Genomic DNA, 19,645 nt, shown 5'->3' on the forward strand with positions numbered 1-19,645 from the left:
TCAATTCTACTCTAATTGAGATGATGGGCCCTGCTTCCAACCTGAACTAGATCAGACTCTGTGATATAAGAGGAGCCTTCAATTATGTAAAAAAAACTATATACAAGATGTGGGTGTATTCTACTCCCATTTCTTCTAAGTAGAAAAGGAAATGAACTTCATCTGCACAAAGGATACTCATGCTTGATGAGTTAGCCAGTGAAACCACTCAATGTCCTTCTCAAGAAGGGACTAAAAATAAGGGGTCCTAATTTATTAGGTGCTTGAAAGTTGGCTCTGGCCAGCTTCCTGGACAGGAAGTTGGCAAGATGAATCTTTAAAATCCATCCCATTTCAGGAACGTGTATTGTGCTAATCTTTGGCCTGAAGTGCATCCAATCCAATGCTGGACAGTGTCCAAACTCATTCATTTAACAGCCGACATTTGTTAAGGGTTTACTATGTGCCAGGTCCTGTGTTAGGCTTGGGGACAGATTGGAAGAAGGTTTCTGCCTTTGAGGGGTGTGATAAACGCTTTCATGGAGGGAAGTAGTAATTTCAATAGGAATCCGAAAGAAAGCATGACTGGCTTCATCTGTGGATTCAGTGTTCAAGAAAGCTGGGGGCCAAATCCTTGGATAAATGGCAAGTGGTCTAGATGTAAACATTATCCATGACAGTTAACATTTCTGAAAGGTGCCTATTGGTAAATTGATTCTTCTTAGTGTCTCAGAAAAAGCAACTTATCTGTGGAGATTGAATTACTCAATGTTCCATTCCCTATTATTCTTAAGAAATAGTACCATATCTGTATCCCTTTTGTCAAAACTCCATTCATGTAAGATCTCATCTGTTATTCCTGGCTGCAGAAAGCAAAGCTGACTAGAATTCCAGTCTTATAAAAAAGGAAACTGAGATGTAGAGAAGATACTTTTTGGTTAGGTTGTTTGGCTGAGGTTAAATAAGTGACATATGAACTAGAATTGGAAGCCAAGTGTCACCTATCTCAAGTCCAGAGCTCCTTACAAAGCTTTGTTTGATAAAATTGACAATAAATTCATAATTCTACAATAGGGAACTATGGCTAGGGCATCTGTCTGAGCAAAGGAAGGAGGGCCTTGGTGCTTGAGAAAAACTTGCCAGTTATGGGCAGGCTAAAAGTCACACTAAGTTACTGCAAATTGTAGAGCACTTTGGGGTGAGTTCCTCCTGCCTGATGCATTTTATAAGTAGCTGAGTTCCAAGTTCCAGCCATATTGTTTCTCTCTCTTATGATGACAATCAGTGCCAGAACAAGGAACAAATAGGAGGTAGCTATGGCAGGATCAAAGGAAAGCCTGAGACCACTCCAAGACCTCATGGGGCCTAATGAGGACTAGGGGAGGAACCCACCACCTGGTAAGGCTGAAAGCAGAACCGGAAGGGAGCTTAGCAGCAAAACTCTTATTAGAAGAAACTGTATTAGAACCCTAATATTTATAAAACAGCTTCCTCCCCATTTAAGCACTCTTTTGGAGCACAGTTTGAAAATGTGCACTTCCTTGAACTCCACCCCCCTCCCCTACTCCCTTGTTCATACTTACATATGGTGTTCTATATCCATGCGTAAAATAATTCTCTTCCTCCCTTTGCCAATCTGGTAAATTTCTACTCACCCTTTAAGATCCCCATTAAGTGTTTTCTAACAGACTCATCTGAGGCCCTTGTTAAACGTACAAATTTGGGTTTCGTCCCAAATGTATTAAATCCAGATTTATGTTGTTATTGAGCTCCTAGGGGATTCAGATGTACGGTTAGGGTTGGGAACCACTGCAGATCCTGCTTTGCAAAATGGTTTTAACAAGAGATGATTTATAGTGGGATTAACTCCAAATTTGGGGGGGGAGGAGAAGAAGGAGGTGGTAGAGAGACAGTCTGAGTCTACACCTTGCCAAGAATCTGGGGCTGATCAAGGCCAAGATGGAAAGCAAAGAAGCTGGAATGGCACCAGATCCCTTCAGGAAACCTACCGGTTAAGTTTGATGGCTTCATTAAGGACACAGAAGTAAGACAATAAGCTCAGCAACACAGGATATCCAGAGGGCTTATAATCAACAAATCTGCAATTTTCTCTTGGGCAAGGGTCAGGGAGATTCCACAGTCCATGAAGGTTGCAGCTGTCCCCTAAAAAAATTCAGTACTGATAAACTTTTTTTCTTCTGATATTTCCATTTATAAGGTTTTTAGAGGGTGCCAAGAAGGAAAACAACCCACTGCTTGTTTTGACTGATAGTTCTAATTGCTATTAACATTTTCAGTATTGACTTCTGTATGTTACTCAAGGTTCAAAAAAAAAAAAAAATCCCCTTATGGCCCTCTACTCTCATCTTCGTAAAACATCTCCATACAAAACCAAAATATTGTTGTTGTTATACGAGCAGCTGTATTAGTATAGTGTAGATACCATTTAAAACATCTAAGCATTTTAGCTAGTGCCATTTAGCATCTCAATTCATGATAGCATAACTTTTTTTTTTTTAAACAGTTTGTTGGCTTAAACAAGTCACTTTTTTTTTTTTTTTAACTTATTGTCAAGTTAGCTAACAAACAGTGTAGTCTTGGCTTTAGGAGTAGATACCCATGATTCATCACTTCTTATTTGCATAAAATCTCTGGGTCCTTCTTCATGTCTCACTGTAACTGAGGTACAGTACTGAGCTGGTATGATTATTACCTTTGTTTCCTTATTTAAGTTTGGGATCCAGTGGAGTGAGGTAATCCACAGAGAAGAAAAGTTATACACCATTTTTCTTTTCCTTTTCCACGAATTACTCTATCTGATGAGGCCAGTTCTCATTAATTTTCTATTTGTTGTACAACGTCAGGGCTCTGTTTCTGAATCAGTTTATTTATTTATTTTTTGGTAAGAGGTAATTAAGTGGCTGATAGTTTTCGTACCTGTTTCAGGTCTTTACCAAACTGTTAGCTTAGTGAGGCCTTCCCTGGTCACCTTGTCTAAAATTTTACCTCCTCCCTACCCTACTACATTCTTATCCCCCTGGTTCTGTCCCCTTCTTAGCACTTATCATAATCTAATATAATGATGTTTATCATTTGTTTATTCTGATTATTGTCTGTTTTCCTCATCAGCAGACAAGCCCCAGGGCAGGAATTTTTGTCCATCTTATTCACTGATGTATCCCCACCCACCCCATCCCACTCCCACCCCCCAATGGCTAGCACCACACCTGGTAAACAGTAGGTACTGGTTGAATGGGTAAGTGAATGAAACAGGGTTTTTGTTTTTTTTTTTTTTTGTAAGTTTTATTTATTTAAGTAATCTTTACACCCAATGTGGGGCTTAAACTCACAACCCCAAGATCAAGAGTTGTATGTTCTTCCAGCTGAGCCAGCCAGGTACCCTGACACTGTCTTGCTTTTTACGAGGAGGCTGAGCTAGCATAGGGGACAGACATTTAGATGTTCCATGTTTCAGCTTCTACATCTTTGGCAGTGTAGTGTAGGGATTTCCCCAAACTTTGGTTCACAGGGCACTTAGGCCCCCAAGGCTAAAGTACTTATGTCCTAACAACTCAGTAGCTGTATGAAATGAAATACACACCCATTGAAAGAAAAATATTTTAATTTTATTCTTTAGTACCAGAATTATTTACTAATGGGGTGTGTGCATTACTGGTATTGTGCAACTTCTCAAACCTCAGAATCAGATTGCATACCAGAACCCTCAGTCCTTGTTCCATTTTGATTTTTCACATGGAACTTGCTTTTTACCACAGTGCTGAAAAAAAAAAAAACAACCCAGCTTCACAAGGTATCATCATAGGAATTCAATGCATTCTAATGTGGAAGCTGAATTTGAGCTACCAGTTCAGATGGTATCTGACAGATGTGGAGTACTGCAGTGCTTCCATCCACAATTTAAAATATCTTTCAGTACCCCAGCTAGTTAGTTCACTGCTGCATCCTGAGGAGTTTTGGTGCAATTTCAGAACAGTGGGTAAAGCAACCAGATGCATAGCTTTTGGAGTTGTGTGAACTTGTACAAGGTTTCCCCTCCATAAGGAAAATAACAGTATCTACCTCACAGTTTTTGTTTTGCTTTCTATTATTGTGAAATCTTAAACCTACATGAAAATACATACAATAAAGCCATGAACCCTGTCTCTTGTCACCAAGTTCCAAGAATCAGTCACTTTTGGCCAACCTTATTCCAGCCATACCCTGTATACCCTGTTCCCTATAATTAGGATGTAAATCCTAGAATTTTGCCTGTAAATGTTTCAGCAATTTTTTTGTGTGTGTGGAAATTGTGTGGAAATCAAATGTGGAAATTGTGTGGAAATCAAATTGTGTGGAAAATGTGTGGAAATCAAATGAGTTAATATGTGCAAAGTATTTAGCAGAGTGCTGAGCATCCTGAAGTGTTAGGTATTATGACTGTCACCTCAGCACCAGTAGCTCTTCTATATGTGAAGCACTCAGTACCTCCTCTCCAGGGATGTGTCATCATACAAGCAGAGACTGATGTGTTTTATGTGATTTTCCCCAATATAAAGGCATATCCATGACCACAGGGAATAGGGCTGCTGCAAATGGACTTACAATCAGATTTTAGCAAACACTCTTTTCATAAAGAACTCACCTTGGAGAACACAAGGCATTTGCATGGCATCGGATGCTTTTTATAAACAACTATGCCACATCAAATATAGTCTGATTTCTTGGTTCTAGGTAGAAATATTCTCTGGGTAGGGGAGAAGCTTAAGTTTTTTTTTTTTTTTCTTTACCTCCTGGCACTTCATATGTAGCAGGGTTTTGCTAAATTAAGTGTATCAGAATGCTGCTAATCTATTACAGCACAGTTGTGGAAAAACTGGGAAAAACCAGTTTAGGGAGATAGGTCACACCTTCATGAACCACCATGCATACACATTTGATTGTGAGGGGCACAACTCCTAATTTATCCCGCTGTTCAGCTATGAAGTATACAAATGACTGTAAGGGCAAGAAACAACCTCTATTTTCTATCAATGATTTCACATAATTCTCCTTTCTCTCCTGGGGCTTGATTAAAATGTAACTGAAATTGTTCCCATTTCAGGGCTTCTAGGTCCATCATCCTGAACCTAGCCTAAGGCTCCCATGTGAGTGAGGAATGATGCCTGGAACATTAAGCACTTCTCTGACTTCCATGCCACAGCAGCAAAATTCTCCATTTAGCTCTCCTGAATTTGCTTGCTGTGGAACCTAAGTGATTATCTGTGTTCAACAAAGTTGAACAGATTATTGATTTGTACTTTTTGATTTAAAGTCTATTTGGTTTACTAATCTGAGAGAAGCCCTAACTAAAATTCTTTGGGTTTTACTTAGCCCAAGGGGAAAATGTACAATCATCTATAGCCAGCATCTGTTTCTTTAGGCAATGAGTGTATCTTAGACTGGGAGATTGTTATGAAATTTTATTAGTATATCTTCTGTCACAGCATTCATTTCATTACAGTCTGCTATCAACATTACATCAAAATTTCCACTTAGCTTCTCCCAAAGATGACTAGTCATTTCATAAAAGGAGCAAATGAAGGGGCGCCAGGGTGGCTCAGTCGGTTGGGTGTCTGACTCTTAATTTAGGGTCAGGTCATGATCTCACAGTTTGTGGGTTTGAGCCTTGCGTCGACCTCTGTGCTGACAGTGCAGAGCCTGCTTGGGATTCTCCCTTTCCCCCTCTCTCCTGCTTGTGTTCTCTCTCTCTCAAAATAAATAAAGTTTAAAAAAAAGGAGCAAATAAAAGTAATTTGGCAAACAGAGCAAAATGGCTAGAAGTAACTCTATTAACTTCCATGTAACTCAGGAGGGTGAGGACTCAGTAAAATCACATTTGTCAGTAGCTTGTTCAGGGAGTAAATACATGTGACATATTGTGTTACATACTTGAATACTCTATGGTACTCTAACAGTTTTTTACAGGGTTAATGGAGTCACTGACTCATAAATACACTCAGCCTTGATCAACTTCTAAAAAGACCTTATAAATAAGGTTTTGGGGGAATTTTAATCCATATTCTTTACCAGTGACCTGCTCATTATCTCCCAAACCTCACTACATAAAACTGTCTGGAGCAGGTGAATTATTAAAAATGCCAAGGACCTTCTTGCCACTAACACTCAGTTCCAGGGCCAGTGAAACGGGGCTGTGGTGGGATCTGAGTCTCCTGCTTGTCCAGACTTTCTGTCTACTTTTAAAGTAAAAAAGAGCACAGGATTCAATGCTAGGACTGAAAAAACAGTAAATACTCAAATGTGGGTATCAAATAGATGAAAATCTAAGAAAAACACATGGTCAGAGAAGCAGGTAACAGAGTCTACATTAATAAAATGCAATCCTTCTCATATCTGCTCTGTCTTCTGCTTTCCTGGTAAGAGAAACTTTTTTGGTTACTAAGGCAGTGGTGATCTAGTGACCTACCTGTGTATTCACTGCATATACAGGTATACCAGTGTATTACTGGGTATGCATGTACGTTCAAGACTGCTTAGTGGCCAGGGTCAGAGGTTTCATTACTGCTTTGTTCCTTGTGCAGCTGTCCTCTTATGTTCCTAGACTGATACAGGCAAGATAACGTGGATCACATCTGGGAGTCCCTTTCAGGATCATTAAAAACCCAAGTGTGGTAAAATCAAGATGACCACAAATTTTCTGCTATTCCTCCCACTGAGAGGGGGAATCTAACTTCCTTCCCACTTAAATCTGAGTCTGTCTGAGTGACCTGCTTAACCAAGAGAATGCAATTTAAGTGATTCCTGGGACTTCCAAGCCTAGGTCATCTGAAGCTTTGCAGCATTTGCCTTATCTTGGGACAGTCTTGTTGGGAAACTTGAGCTTGTAGCTAAGAAAATCCACTGCCATGAGACTGCTGTGCAGGAGAGGCCAGATGTAGGTACTTCAGTTGATAGTGCCAGTTGAGCTCAGCTTTCCAGCCCTTGCTGCTGAGATATGAGATATGGTTATTGTTTGAAGGTGCCAAGTTTTAGGCTGGTTTTTCACACAGCAGCAGATAAACTTAACACCACAGCATGACTGCCCCTCCTAGAATTAGAGCCAAGTGGTCTTGGAGGAGAATGGCTGGCATGTTGTTAAATGTATAAATGAACTGGGTCAGCCAAGGGCTGGTCAAGGTCACAGCTAGTCTGGAGGAGACCACTGAGAGTGATGATGGCTTTGTTGAAGGGAAACCAAGACCCATGAGGGGTGTTAAGGAGAGTGTTCAAGAGGAATCTGAGCATGTAAGGTTTTGTCTGATTGCTGTATAGGATGGATTACTTCAGTGATTTTGGGGAGGTATTAGGAGAGGAAGAGATCCAGAAAAATGGTTTTAGTTCTCCAGTTTGAATACTAAATTTTTTAAAAGACTGACTCTTTTCAGAGAAGAAGGGAAGAATGGGGCCAGAGAAAGAGGCTATAAAAAGAGGTGCTGTAGTCCCTTACCTGGAATATCAGGAGAAGTGAGCAAAAGGAAGATGACACTGGGGTGTATGCAGGGATCTCATGAAACTAAACACTAGCAAGTTGGCCATGGGGTAAAGTAACCACTCATTTGTGTGCTTGACATAGTTGCAATTAAGCTTGCTATTCTGGGGTAATTATTAAGAACATTCTCTTTCATTCTTGAAAAGTGTCTGGTTTTGGATAATGATGTGCTTGCCTTAGTTCTGGGGGCCTGTGTGGCTTAGTGGAAGAGAGTTTGAACACACTGTATCATTTCATTTAGATAACAGAAGGGGTTTATTGACAGCTGTGGGATTTTACTAACTAACACTTGTCTTTAGATTTGATATTTTGTATGTTCACTCAACAAATATTTAATGAGGCGCTCCTGGGTGGCTTAGTTGGTTAAGTGTCTGACTCTTGATTTCGGCTCAGGTCATGATCTCATGGTTGTGAGACTGGGTCCCTGCCTTGGGCTCTGCACAGAGTGTAGAGCCTGTTTCTTTCTCTCCTCTCTTTCTCTCTCTCTCTCTCAAAAAGAAAATTTATGACTGCCTATGTTCTTTCATATGCGTGACTAAATTCCTGGGGAAGGTAGGAATTAAAAAGTCTTTTAGGACTAGAAAAGTTATCAGAGGGGATCCCATTGGCTAAGATAGCTTTAGGTTTTGGTGTATCCCCTTTTTGTCCCTTGGCTCAAAGAGCATTGCCTGTTATAGAAATAGAAAACTAAAAAGACACAGCTAGACCCCAAAACAAGATACACATATCCATGGGCCAGAAATGGAACAGAAAGGTAAAGCATTGAGGAGGGCTGAAGCCACAGGCCAGCAGGACATCCAGTCTGGAGGCAGGCAGCAGGCTGAGATGGTAGCCCAGCTCTGGCAGGGCAAAGGGTCTAGTAATACTCAAAAGAGCTAGGGACAGGAACCAGGCTCATAGCTTGAGGTCAGGGTCTCAGGGGATGGAGGAGGGAGGCTCTTCTGCTTGTGAAAGTAGAGTAAAAAAGTGTGTCATTGTTAGCTGCTGTTTGGGGCTACAGTTTTTAGCAGGTGGGAAGTCCAAGGAAGAAGAACAAAGTCATGGTCTGATCAGTAAATGACCACGCCACCCACGTATCTTTCAACATTCATAATCTGTCTCTGTAGCAAAAGCTTCAATGTACCACTTTAAGATATAGTTCTAGACTAGCATACTGGTGGAGAGTACCAAAAACCACTAAACAGGAAAGGAGGAAACCACACAGAGAGAACTATCTCCCATTTACAATGAACCTGCCAATCAAAATTCCAAAACATATGAGGAAACCTAATACCAAAAACAGCAATTCGATTTTGAAGATATTCTAGATCTGTGTTATCTATTATGGTAGCCACTAGCCACATGGATTATTTAAATTTAAATACAAAGCAAAATCAAATAAAATTCAAGCACTCAACTGCCTCATGTGACTAATGGCTTACCATACGGGACTGCTGAGATACAGATAATTTTCTTCACTGTAGAAAGTTCTATTAGATAGTGCTGTTCTAGATGAAATATATTTTAGGGAACAGTCTAACAAATATTTTAAAGTAAATATGTTTATGATGCTCTAAAGATAAATAAACTAGTATCTTTCACTTGAAAAACAGAATTTATAATACAAAGAATGCAAAAATAAGACAAGAATAAGAAAATTTACCAATTAAAATATTGGTAGTTAAATTCATTAATTGAAATACATTCATTGAAATGAAAAAAAAACTTAATACATTGAATAAATCTTAAACAGTGATTCAGTAATCAGCGAATTAGAAGACAAAACCGGAATTAACCCAGGTAGAGCTCAAAAGACAAAGTGAAATATCCTTACAAAAACTAGCAGAAAAGGAGGGTTGTAGATTATTTTTGGCTTGAATAAGTCAGGGTTTTGGCATTAATTTGAGATAGTCTGAACAGCCAAAAGCAGTAATTCAGAAAAATAACATGTGAAAAAAAAAAATCAAAAGCCATTTTCTGAAAGAGATAAACTGAAAACACCTAGCCAGTCACTAGGTAGCATTGCTGTCAGGAGCCACTGGAGCTGGGACTCAGCACTTCCAGAACTGTGTGGGCTGTGACCTTCCAGGCTGCTGGAGCGGAACTGAAGCCAGCAACACCTGCCCCATGTAAAGAAGGTGAAGTAGGAATGTCAGCTATCACCTGGCAAAAGCAGCCATTTGAGGGTAGACTGAGGGGAAGAAGGAGAATGTATTACTAGTGCTTAGAAACCAGTTTGCCTGAGAGAGGCAGGAAGATGATGTCGATGCAGAAGGCCAAACCCATGTCAGCCCTTTGAACAGTCTGTTCTGTGCATACACCAGTAGGACTCTGGGAAGATCTGGGGAACAGGACATCCATGGAGGGTAGCAGGGTAGAATGAAAGGCTAGCCCTGCAGAATTCAGCATGCTTCCAACCTGCTGGTAGGCACTGAGGGAGCTGCCAGAAGGTGCTGCAGCAAAGGGTACGGGAGAGCTGGGAGGGATGTGGTGTGTGCAGCAAGGATTAGATGCTGCCTCTCTGGTTGTCTGGGAGCTGAGGAGACAAAATGGGAGGATGAGAAAGACATGGCTGATGGAGGCAAGTGAGCCTGCCTCTCACCCTTGAATACCATGCAATGCTTAACAGCACCCTGGCCAGGAAGACTCCTTATCAGAATGCTCTAGAATCATGCTGTCCAGGATGGTAGCCATTAGACACATGTGGCTAGTTCACATTTGATATCTGAAAACACTCTGCACAGGTCTTTCCTCCCATATCTCTTGATTTGGAGATGTTATTGCCAATTTTCCTGGGTCCCTGAGAGGCACCAATTATATGGCATATGGATTATAATTTTCAAAAACACAGTAAGCAACACTACATACCACATACAATTGTACCTTTTTTTGAAATTTCCAAAGACACATTAGGAACTTGTAGTATCTCACTGCCTTTGTTACAATCATCAGTTATCAGCATATGATACTATAATTGCTAACGGTGTAAGAAATTAAGTGTCATCTGGATTGACCCCATGACAGAACCTAAAAGGTGTTTTTGGAAGAGTTCCCTGATTTTAGCCTCTTGTTTGTCTCATTCTCAAAAAGCAGAATAGAGAGAAAAGCTGATCATAGGAGCTTTCTGATTGCCCAGATTCTGAAGAAATAGTACTCTCGTAATTAAATTGTAAGGAGTTAATTGTATTTAAATTGCACAGTATTTGAGAAAAATCTGTCACTTCCAGAATTCACTCTGAGAACAAAACTGAAATGACAGAGTAATTAAAACCTGAAATGAAGACGTTTTCAGGTGATTCTTGTCCAGGTTGGAATATAATGGCTTTTTACTTTCCAAAACTTTTGTTATTTTCCTTCACATGGGTGGGTCAGAAATATAATACCCAATTCACAGGGTCCCGGGTTATTACTCTGAGAAAGGGCAAGCAATTTTTTCCCCACTTTTTTTTATTTGCTTACATCCAGAGGTGGACATAAATCATCACCACCTACTGCTTTATAAAAATCCTTTTTGGGGCGCCTGGGTGGCTCAGTCGGTTGAGCGTCCGACTTCAGCTCGGGTCACGGTCTCACGGACCGTGAGTTCGAGCCCCGCGTCGGGCTCTGGGCTGATGGCTCAGAGCCTGGAGCCTGCTTCCGATTCTGTGTCTCCCTCTCTCTCTGCCCCTCCCCCGTTCATGCTCTGTCTCTCTCTGTCCCAAAAATAAATAAACGTTTAAAAAAAAATCCTTTTTAAAAAATTTTAATTGCACAAAATATATTCCTATTATTTTTTTGAGTATAGTTGACACATAATGTTACATTAGTTTCAGGTGTACAATTTAGTAATTTGGCAAGTTTATATGTTATGCTATATTCACTACAAATGCAGCTACCATCTGTTCTGTTATATCGCTATTACAATATCATTGGCTATATTTTGTATGCTGTACGTTTTATTCCTGTGAGTTATTCATTCCATAACTGGAATCCTGTATCTGTTTCTTCCCTTCACCCATTTTGCCCAACCTCCCAATCCCTTCCCTTCTGGTAACCATCAGTTTATTCTCCTTATTTATTAGTCTGATACTGCTTTTTATTCATTTGTTGTTGTTGTTTTAGATTAGATTGCACTTGTAATATCATTATATTCTTTTTTTTTTAACATTTATTTTGAGAGAGAAAGAGAGAGGGAAAGAGAGGGAGGGAGGAAGAGAGAATGAATGAGCACACACATGAGCAGGGGAGGGGCAGACAGGGAGGGAGGGAGAGAATCTCAAGAGGTTCCATGCTGTCAGCACAGAGCCCCATACGGGGATCCATCCCATGAAATGTGAGCTCATGACCTGAGTCCAAATCAAGACTCGGCTGCTTAACCAACTGAGTCACCAGGCACCCCTGATTATATTCTTAATGTTAAAAATCTAAGTAATGTAGAAAAAACAAATATTCTTGTTATTCTTCTTATCCCCATTTACTCTGCTGCCCTGAGAAAACTGGTTACCTATTTTTGTGTCCTTCCTGAGAGACGCTGCCTCACTTACACACCAACCTTGAAATACATAGTTTAGGTTAACCTTTCCAAAAATATTATAGCATTGTTCAGTTTTTTAAATTTATCCATATCTTTTGGACAACATTCCACGTTAACACCAAGGAATCTTACCCCTTTTAACTGCTGGGTTGTATTCCCTTGCATATTTATTAAACCATTCCTCCCTCTATGGGCACTTAGGATGTCCTACTCTTCACTATTACAAATAATGCTGCAATGAACTCCACCTTTTATAAGAAGGCTGAATGGAGACAGAGACAGTGAACACAATCTTAACTTTCCAACCAGTAGGGAAAAAGAAATGAAATTATGATGGAAATGCACAACACTGGAACAAGGATATATTGGCTAACTGGTGCCAGGTATAGGAGATCCTTCTTTGGTATTGTGTGAAGACTTCCTTGGTGACCCAATTTATCCATGAACTAAAATGCCAAGTGAAAAGCATGCTTTCTAAGCATATCAGATATGAGGAGTTTATGCAAGGAGGTAAGCAACAATATGACTGCATTAACATATGTGGATTGCTGTGCGGGTGAGGAGAACACAAACAGGACTGTGTGTTGAATCTTTGTACTCCAACAGGGAGCCCTGTGTGTCTTAAAATGCCTCTGGGAAACCCAGCGAAATAAAGGGGCTTCTCGATCTTTGTAGAGTTCCTTCTGATTTTTATTTGTGTAACTACTTACTGTATCTCAAAGAAGGGTCGTAAAATTAGGTTTGGCATTGAGGCCCATGGCAAGGAAAAGTCAGCCAGAGCCCAGGATTAAAATGGTCTGAAAACATTACTTTCTCTCTGTATAGGAAGAAATTTTTGGGATGAGCCATTATGTTTTGAGGTATTTAGCCCTATAATCCTAACCCTAACCACAGGGATGACCAAACCCACTCTCTTATTTGGTAGAGAAGGTAACCAGAGCCCAGAAAGGGAAGGTGACTTGGGCAGTGGCACAGAGCAGGTTAGTGTGAGAGCCAGGAGCAGGGCTACCCTGAACCAGCCTCTGCTTCTCACTACAGCAGTGAGAAGCATCCCTCTCCAACACCACCCAGTGTGTCAACTGTTCTCGTGCTTCTGTCTGGAAGTGCTATCTCTGCTCACCACTTTCTTAGCCATGTGACTAACATTATTTCATTTACACAAAACCTCTCTGTCCTTGGTTACAGGGCACAGATAAAGATGCTCAGTCAGCCAGGGTTGTTCCCAGCTTTATGGTGTCTACTCTAAGATTAATTTTTATCTGATGCTATGCCTCTGCATATACTTGAAGCACAGCTGACCAGCAAAACCACACCATACAACTTTGCCTAAAGAGGTTATTCATTTCCCTATTAAAATCAATTTTGTGGGGCATCTGGGTGGCTCAGTTGGTTAAGCGTCTGACTTCAGCTCAGGTCATGATCTCACAGTCTGTGAGTTCGAGCCCCGCGTCGGGCTCTGTACTGACAGCTCAGAGCCTGGAGCCTGCTTTGGATTCTGTGTCTCCCTCTTTCTCTGTCCCTGCCCACCCCCATCTCTCTCTCTCTTTCTCAAAAATAAACATTTAAAAGTTAAAAAAAATTTTTTTTGCAAACTCTTGGGGAATGAGCAAGCTTTGGCCCCCATTTTTCCCACCTTGGTCTGACTACATCTAAATATGTGAATCCTCTGACCATCTTCTCTTATTTATTTTATTTATTATTATTTTTAATGCTTATTATTTATAATTACAAATTTATTATTTATAATGTTTACTATTTATGATTTTTGAGAGAGAGAGAGAGAGAAAGAGAGAGAAAGCACAAGCAGGGGAGGGCAGAGAGAGAGGGAGACACAGAATCAGAAGCAAGCTCCAGGCTCCAAGCTGCCAGCACAGAGCCTGACACGGGGCTCGAACTCACAGACCACGAGATAATGACCTGAGGTGAAGTCGGCCACTTAACTGACTGAGCCACCCAGGCTCCCTCCCTCTTCTCTACTTTTGCCCTGGCTCTAACTCTTATATTTACTGATTTCATTCAGGGCCATGTTACTTTTGTTGTGATTCTGATAGATGTAAAAATGGCTGCAGCTCTTCTCTTCACAGAATTTATGTCCCTTGCATATGACTTTGAAGAGGTGAAGTTTATTTTCCTACCTCTTTAACCCGGGCTGATTTATGACTTGCTTTGGCCAACAGAATATGGTGGAAGTGACAATGTGTCAGCTTTGAGTTCAGACTTCAAAGGGTCTATACATTTCTATATATGTTTGTTCTCCTAGACACCTGCTCAGCCTCCATGTGAACAAGCTTATCTAGCTTGCTGGAGCATGAGAGACCATGTGGAGCAGAGATGAACTGTCCCAGATTAGCCAGACCTCCAACTCCTTTGGCAGCTGAGTACAAAGGCATGAGTCAGTCCAGCCTGTATAGCTGGTGTGTAGAATTGTGAGCTAAATAAATGATGGTTGTTTTAAGCCACTAAGTTTAAGCAGCAAATGCTAACTGATACAGATCTCTTTATTTCTATTTCCAGGAATGTTTATTAAATTGGGCCTCTCAGAGCAAAGGGAGTATGTTTCCCACTTAGTTCTATACATTACCTGGATTAGTAACTTAACGGAAACCTAAAAAAAATTATTTTCTTGAGGGGAAAGGGAAATGGGAAATACTGATGAAAATCTGATTCCTACTTTTCTTTTACACTCAGCCTAATTCAACCTCTACAGCCTGTGATTAAGAAAATAAATAGAAATCCACAGGATGTAGGGCATGCCATTAATCAATACTAATAAGTAAGGATAGTAGAACAAGCAGCAGAAAATCCTCTCCTGACAAAAGATTGTACAAAAATATACAAGGAAAATTATCTAGAGACAGAGCAAAAACCTGTACTTTTTCGAACATCTTGGCTGTCCTGATTTTTGCTGCCATTTCTTTGCCACTATCTTAGGCTCTTACCTTTGAGCCTGCCTCAGTTGCTTTAGAAAAACAGTAGCTCATCATCCCGCTCCAGACTCTCTAGCAGGGGAGGGATGGGGGGGTATGCCACCTGACTGCTATGACCAGGGCTGTTTTAAGTCTTTCTTAATCCCTAGACACTAACTTTTGGAGGCTCTCCCCACACCACATTTACATGTTAAAATGTGTCCACATCTCACAATTTTTTTTTTTTAATTTTTTTTTTCAACATTTATTTATTTTTGGGACAGAGAGAGACAGAGCATGAACGGGGGAGGGGCAGAGAGAGAGGGAGACACAGAATCGGAAACAGGCTCCAGGCTCCGAGCCATCAACCCAGAGCCCGACGCGGGGCTCGAACTCACAGACCGCGAGATCGTGACCTGGCTGAAGTCGGACACTTAACCGACTGCGCCACCCAGGCGCCCCCACATCTCACAACTTAATATAATTTACACATAATTGTAAGGTTCAAATTGTACTTGACTAGCTGACATAATACTATATATCACAGCCAGCTAATTACATATTTTAATGGTTACTTTGCAGTTTTCTTTCTGTATTTTGGAGTCATTAATTTTGCTGCTGATCTACAGGTCTGAAACATTTTCATAGGCCCTTGAAGGGACCATAGGTTCTGGGCTCTGGGTTTGTAGGTAACTAACAGGGAAGTTATCCTGGCCTAGTTAAGGTGCTGAGAACCAGGATAAAGGCCCTGCAGGTCTTGCCCTGAGGGTTCTCTGACTTAACCAAGACTTGGCCCAAAGTAAAGTAGATGAAAAGAATTGTGGAGTTTGGATCTTTTCAAAATTCCAGGGCTTTTTCCTTTAATCCACCATAAGGGTGAGCACAGATAGTTATCTGAGGTCATCACCACCTTCAGCCTCTGGCAGCAAAGAAAGCCTGAATAGATAGTCCTGGTTCCTACTTGCAGCTGACCTCGGGTTGAGTTCTTACATTCCTTCCCTTGCAAAGCCAGGATGGTCTCATGATGGACATGGTGATCTCCAGAACAAAAACAGGACTTGGGAATAACAGGTATCCATCAACTCAAGGCTGATATTAGTCTACCCAGAGTGATCATGGGGTTGGCACAGAGGATTTCCTCCATGAGCTTGGACCTTCTCTGCTGTGTCAGAATGCTGTGTTTTTAATGTTCACTAGAGACTATAGTGGCTTGCCAGAACCTTGCAAGGCATACTTTATAGCTTGAATAGGCAAAACATTGAGCTATCAAGTGGCTTCTGTGGTTCAGCAATCTTCAGGTCATTTGGAACAGTCTAGTTTTACAGTAACTGCTCCCCTCAGGGCTCTTTAAAGAAACCACCTTAAGAATCAACTCAAGGGTGGTATTTTACCTGGCTTCTCAAACTCTCCTGGGCATACAAATGCCCTGGGAATACTGTTAAAATCTAAATCTGATTCTAGGTCTAGGGTAGGGTCTTAGAGTGTGCATATCTGTCTCTGACATTGATGCTGAAGTACACTTTGAATAGCAAGCCCTTTATAGTTTACCAAGAGCCTCCTACATACCTTGGTTCATATGATTAACCTAGCAACTATATGAAGCATTAGCATCCCCATTTCACAAAAAAGCAATAGGCTCAGAGTGTCTTGCTTTAAAGCTACTAGCTAGTAAACAGCAGAGCCAGCATTTCTGATCCAAGTCTTTTGGTTTCTAGTTCAGTGTCACTGCCATTCACTCACAGCCCCAGACATTTTTTCTTACTACTTTACCTCCCATGTCTTGAGGTCATTTGTCTCGAGGTTAAAGTCCAGAGTTAATTTCATCCTTTTCAAACCTCTGAGCTGATAACCTGATCCTGCTTTTCATGCTACATGGCAGTTGGAAAAGAAAAGATTTTCAAAAGCATTCTAGAAAAGGCTTACAGTGGTTTTGTCTGATGTGATTATGCCTGCTAGGAAACCAATCATGCTTGGAAACACTGTTCAGAGCAGTTAAAAAAAATAGGCTTTCCACTGGGGTTGGCAATTAGAGGGTTTCAAATGCGACAGAGACAGAGTCTCAGATCCACACACTTGGTGACAGACTGCTGTTTTCTGTTCCCAACAAAAATAAAAGACTATGGAGCCAGCAAGCCATGGTCTGCCTGTGGAAACAAAGATGGATTTAATTTTGAGGGAGTACCTATTACATGCCAGACACTCGGCCAGGTGCTTTGCAAACATCACCTCCAATCCTAATAGCAAGGCTGAGAGGGAAGTTACAGTACCCCAATTTTACAGATTAAGAAACTGAGGCTCAGCAAGGTTAAACAATGAGGGCACTGCAGTGTCTTACTGAATACATCAGGGCTGACTGTATCTAACCACTATACCACACTTCCTCTGAAAATGAAAATCAGGCAAGTTAAAGGGCAAAGAGACTAAAACTAATTTAATTCTGGTAGCTCCTAATTCAGGGAAGCAGGGACACTCACCTTCTCCCATGGTTATTCCTTTGGAACACCAGTTGTTGGATTGTGTCAGACTGCCACCCCCCCCACCCCCAACCTTCTTTTATTAAAAAATCCTTACTAAAAAGTTACAAGAAAAATATAATGAACTTCTGTACTTTTCCCACAGATTTACCAACAGTTAACTTTTACCACATTTCTATGTGTACTTGTGTAATGTTTTTTCCCCCGAATGATTTAAAAACAAAATAAATTTTATCCTTAAAAACTAGGAACGAAGGCATTCTCTTACATATCCACAGTACAATTATGATCAGGAATTTTAATGACAAAATTACTGTCTAATAAATTACTTATATGTCAAATTTCACTTATATTTCAAATTTCTCAATGTCCTTTATAACTATTTTTTTTTTCTGACCCAGGGTTCAATCCAAGATCATGCAGTGCATTGCCATGTCATATCCCTTTGGTCCCTTTTAATCTGGAACTGTTCCTCAGTCATGTTGATGTTGATGTAGCACTTTTACAAGTCATTGGAAAGGATGTCACTAAAGTTTGAGGGATCCTGAGTGCACCTCACTGAATGAGTGGATACCATGCTACCCTCTCCTTAGTCTGTCAAATTTGCCACCTGCTTCTGCTGACTCTTTGAGAGACAAAGTGTCCAACTTGGCAGGGAATGCTGGATGCTCTTTACAGAAGCCAAGGCCCATTTTTGATTCAGTCTTCAAGCCTTCCCATCCCCGCACCTGGGTGAGCCAGATGGTTCTTAAAGCAGCACTTCCTCTTGGCACCTCTTCATTTCTGAGGCATTCAGGGAGGGAGTTATGCTCTCAACAAATCCCTCCCCTCATTAAAAAAAAACAAACAAAAAAACCAAAAAACAGATTGTTCCTAATTTAAAACTCTTCCTGGTTTTCTTTATGAAATCCTTGGCGAAGATTAAGAAGTCCCCAAGTCAGTGGTCACATGATTAGTTTGTGGCTTATGACCTGACAAGGTTCTTAATGGTTTTAAGGCAATTAAGAACATTAGTCAGGGGTGCCTGGGTGGCTCAGTCGGTTGGGCATCCCTTGATTTTGGCTCAGGTCATGATCTCAGTATTGTGCCTGGCGTCAGGCTGGAGCATGGAGCCTGTTTAGGATTCTCTCCCTCTCCCTTTGCCCCTCACCCCTGCACCCACTCTCTCAAAAAAAAAAAAATGTTAGTCAGATCAGCAATTAGCCTTTGGCTTATCAAAGTTCCCTTGCACTGACCTATGCCATGAGGATTGCAAACACCACATGAATTCTTTGTCATTCTTAATTTTTTGGATTCTGGAATTAAACATCCAGATTTCCATTCACTTTAACTATGGTTTCTCTGAGTAAATGTGGTACAAGATGAGAAAATCAGTCTTCCCTCACACTTTCTTAGCTGGTCTGCAAGAGGCAGTGCTCTACTTGCTGAAACAGCTTTTAACCTGTCAGAGTTAATTAGTACATAAGAATACAGGAGGCCCAGATTAGCCAGAATTTCAGATAAACTTTATCTAAAATTCAAATATTGTGTGGGCATACTTACACTAAAAAAATTGTTTGATGATTATCTGAAATTCACACGTAAATGAGCATCCTGTATTTTACTTGGCAATCCTAAGTCTAGGTCCCATAGATCATCTTTTACACTTACTGGAGACAGTTGTCACTAATGAGATTGAAAACAAAGGACAAGATTCAACCATTATGCCATGTCCATGGCTAGCACATGGACAACTGCATTGTCATGTTGATACTGGGCTGATTTTTGATAAGTAAAACTAAACACTAAACCTAAATGCACACAGTTTTCATGGTAGAGATTCACAATCCTTTATCTATAATTTCAAAAGGTAAAACCCTCTAAAAATGGCAAGTTTTTTTTTATCTAACTCACTAGGCAGCAATATCCTACCCACAGATGCTATTTATTGTCTTTATCTCCTTTAGCATAAACTGTCATACTTTTTGCTACAGAAATATTTGTTTGGTCATGGAGTGCTGCTCTAGAACACCTAGGGGGTATGTATACCATAATATACCATACATATCATAATATGTGATATTTTATTGCCTTTTAAAATATGAAAACTTCTGAGTTGTGCATCTGACCTCAAGAGTTTCAAGAACTGGGGGCGCCTGGGTGGCGCAGTCGGTTAAGCGTCCGACTTCAGCCAGGTCACGATCTCACGGTCCGTGAGTTCGAGCCCCGCGTCGGGCTCTGGGCTGATGGCTCAGAGCCTGGAGCCTGTTTCCGATTCTGTGTCTCCCTC

At 40.7% G+C, this 19,645-nt stretch overlaps 1 protein-coding gene and 1 long non-coding RNA gene across 6 annotated transcripts in view; one reads left to right on the plus strand and one right to left on the minus strand.

The window, feature by feature from the left end:
- The window catches only part of TMEM108 (transmembrane protein 108), a 366,501-nt gene that overhangs the window by 86,018 nt on the left and 260,838 nt on the right, over window positions 1–19,645 (minus strand). For 2 of the 5 annotated variants that reach the window (XM_045037582.1, XM_045037583.1), the window contains exon 4: window positions 1,989–2,142. The exons of the other annotated variants lie outside the window; for them this stretch is intronic. In XM_045037582.1, the coding sequence (XP_044893517.1) occupies window positions 1,989–2,010 (22 nt within the window). In that variant the 5' untranslated portion in view covers window positions 2,011–2,142. The remainder of the gene's footprint in view (window positions 1–1,988; window positions 2,143–19,645) is intronic. 5 annotated transcript variants of the gene reach the window in all.
- Window positions 1,270–19,645, plus strand: part of LOC109491503 — a 96,306-nt gene continuing 77,930 nt past the window's right edge. The window contains exon 1 of the long non-coding RNA XR_002144894.2: window positions 1,270–1,377. This is a non-coding gene — a long non-coding RNA (uncharacterized LOC109491503). The remainder of the gene's footprint in view (window positions 1,378–19,645) is intronic.

Source organism: Felis catus, chromosome C2 (genome assembly GCF_018350175.1).
Source record: "Felis catus isolate Fca126 chromosome C2, F.catus_Fca126_mat1.0, whole genome shotgun sequence".
Classification (NCBI taxonomy): domain Eukaryota; kingdom Metazoa; phylum Chordata; class Mammalia; order Carnivora; family Felidae; genus Felis; species Felis catus.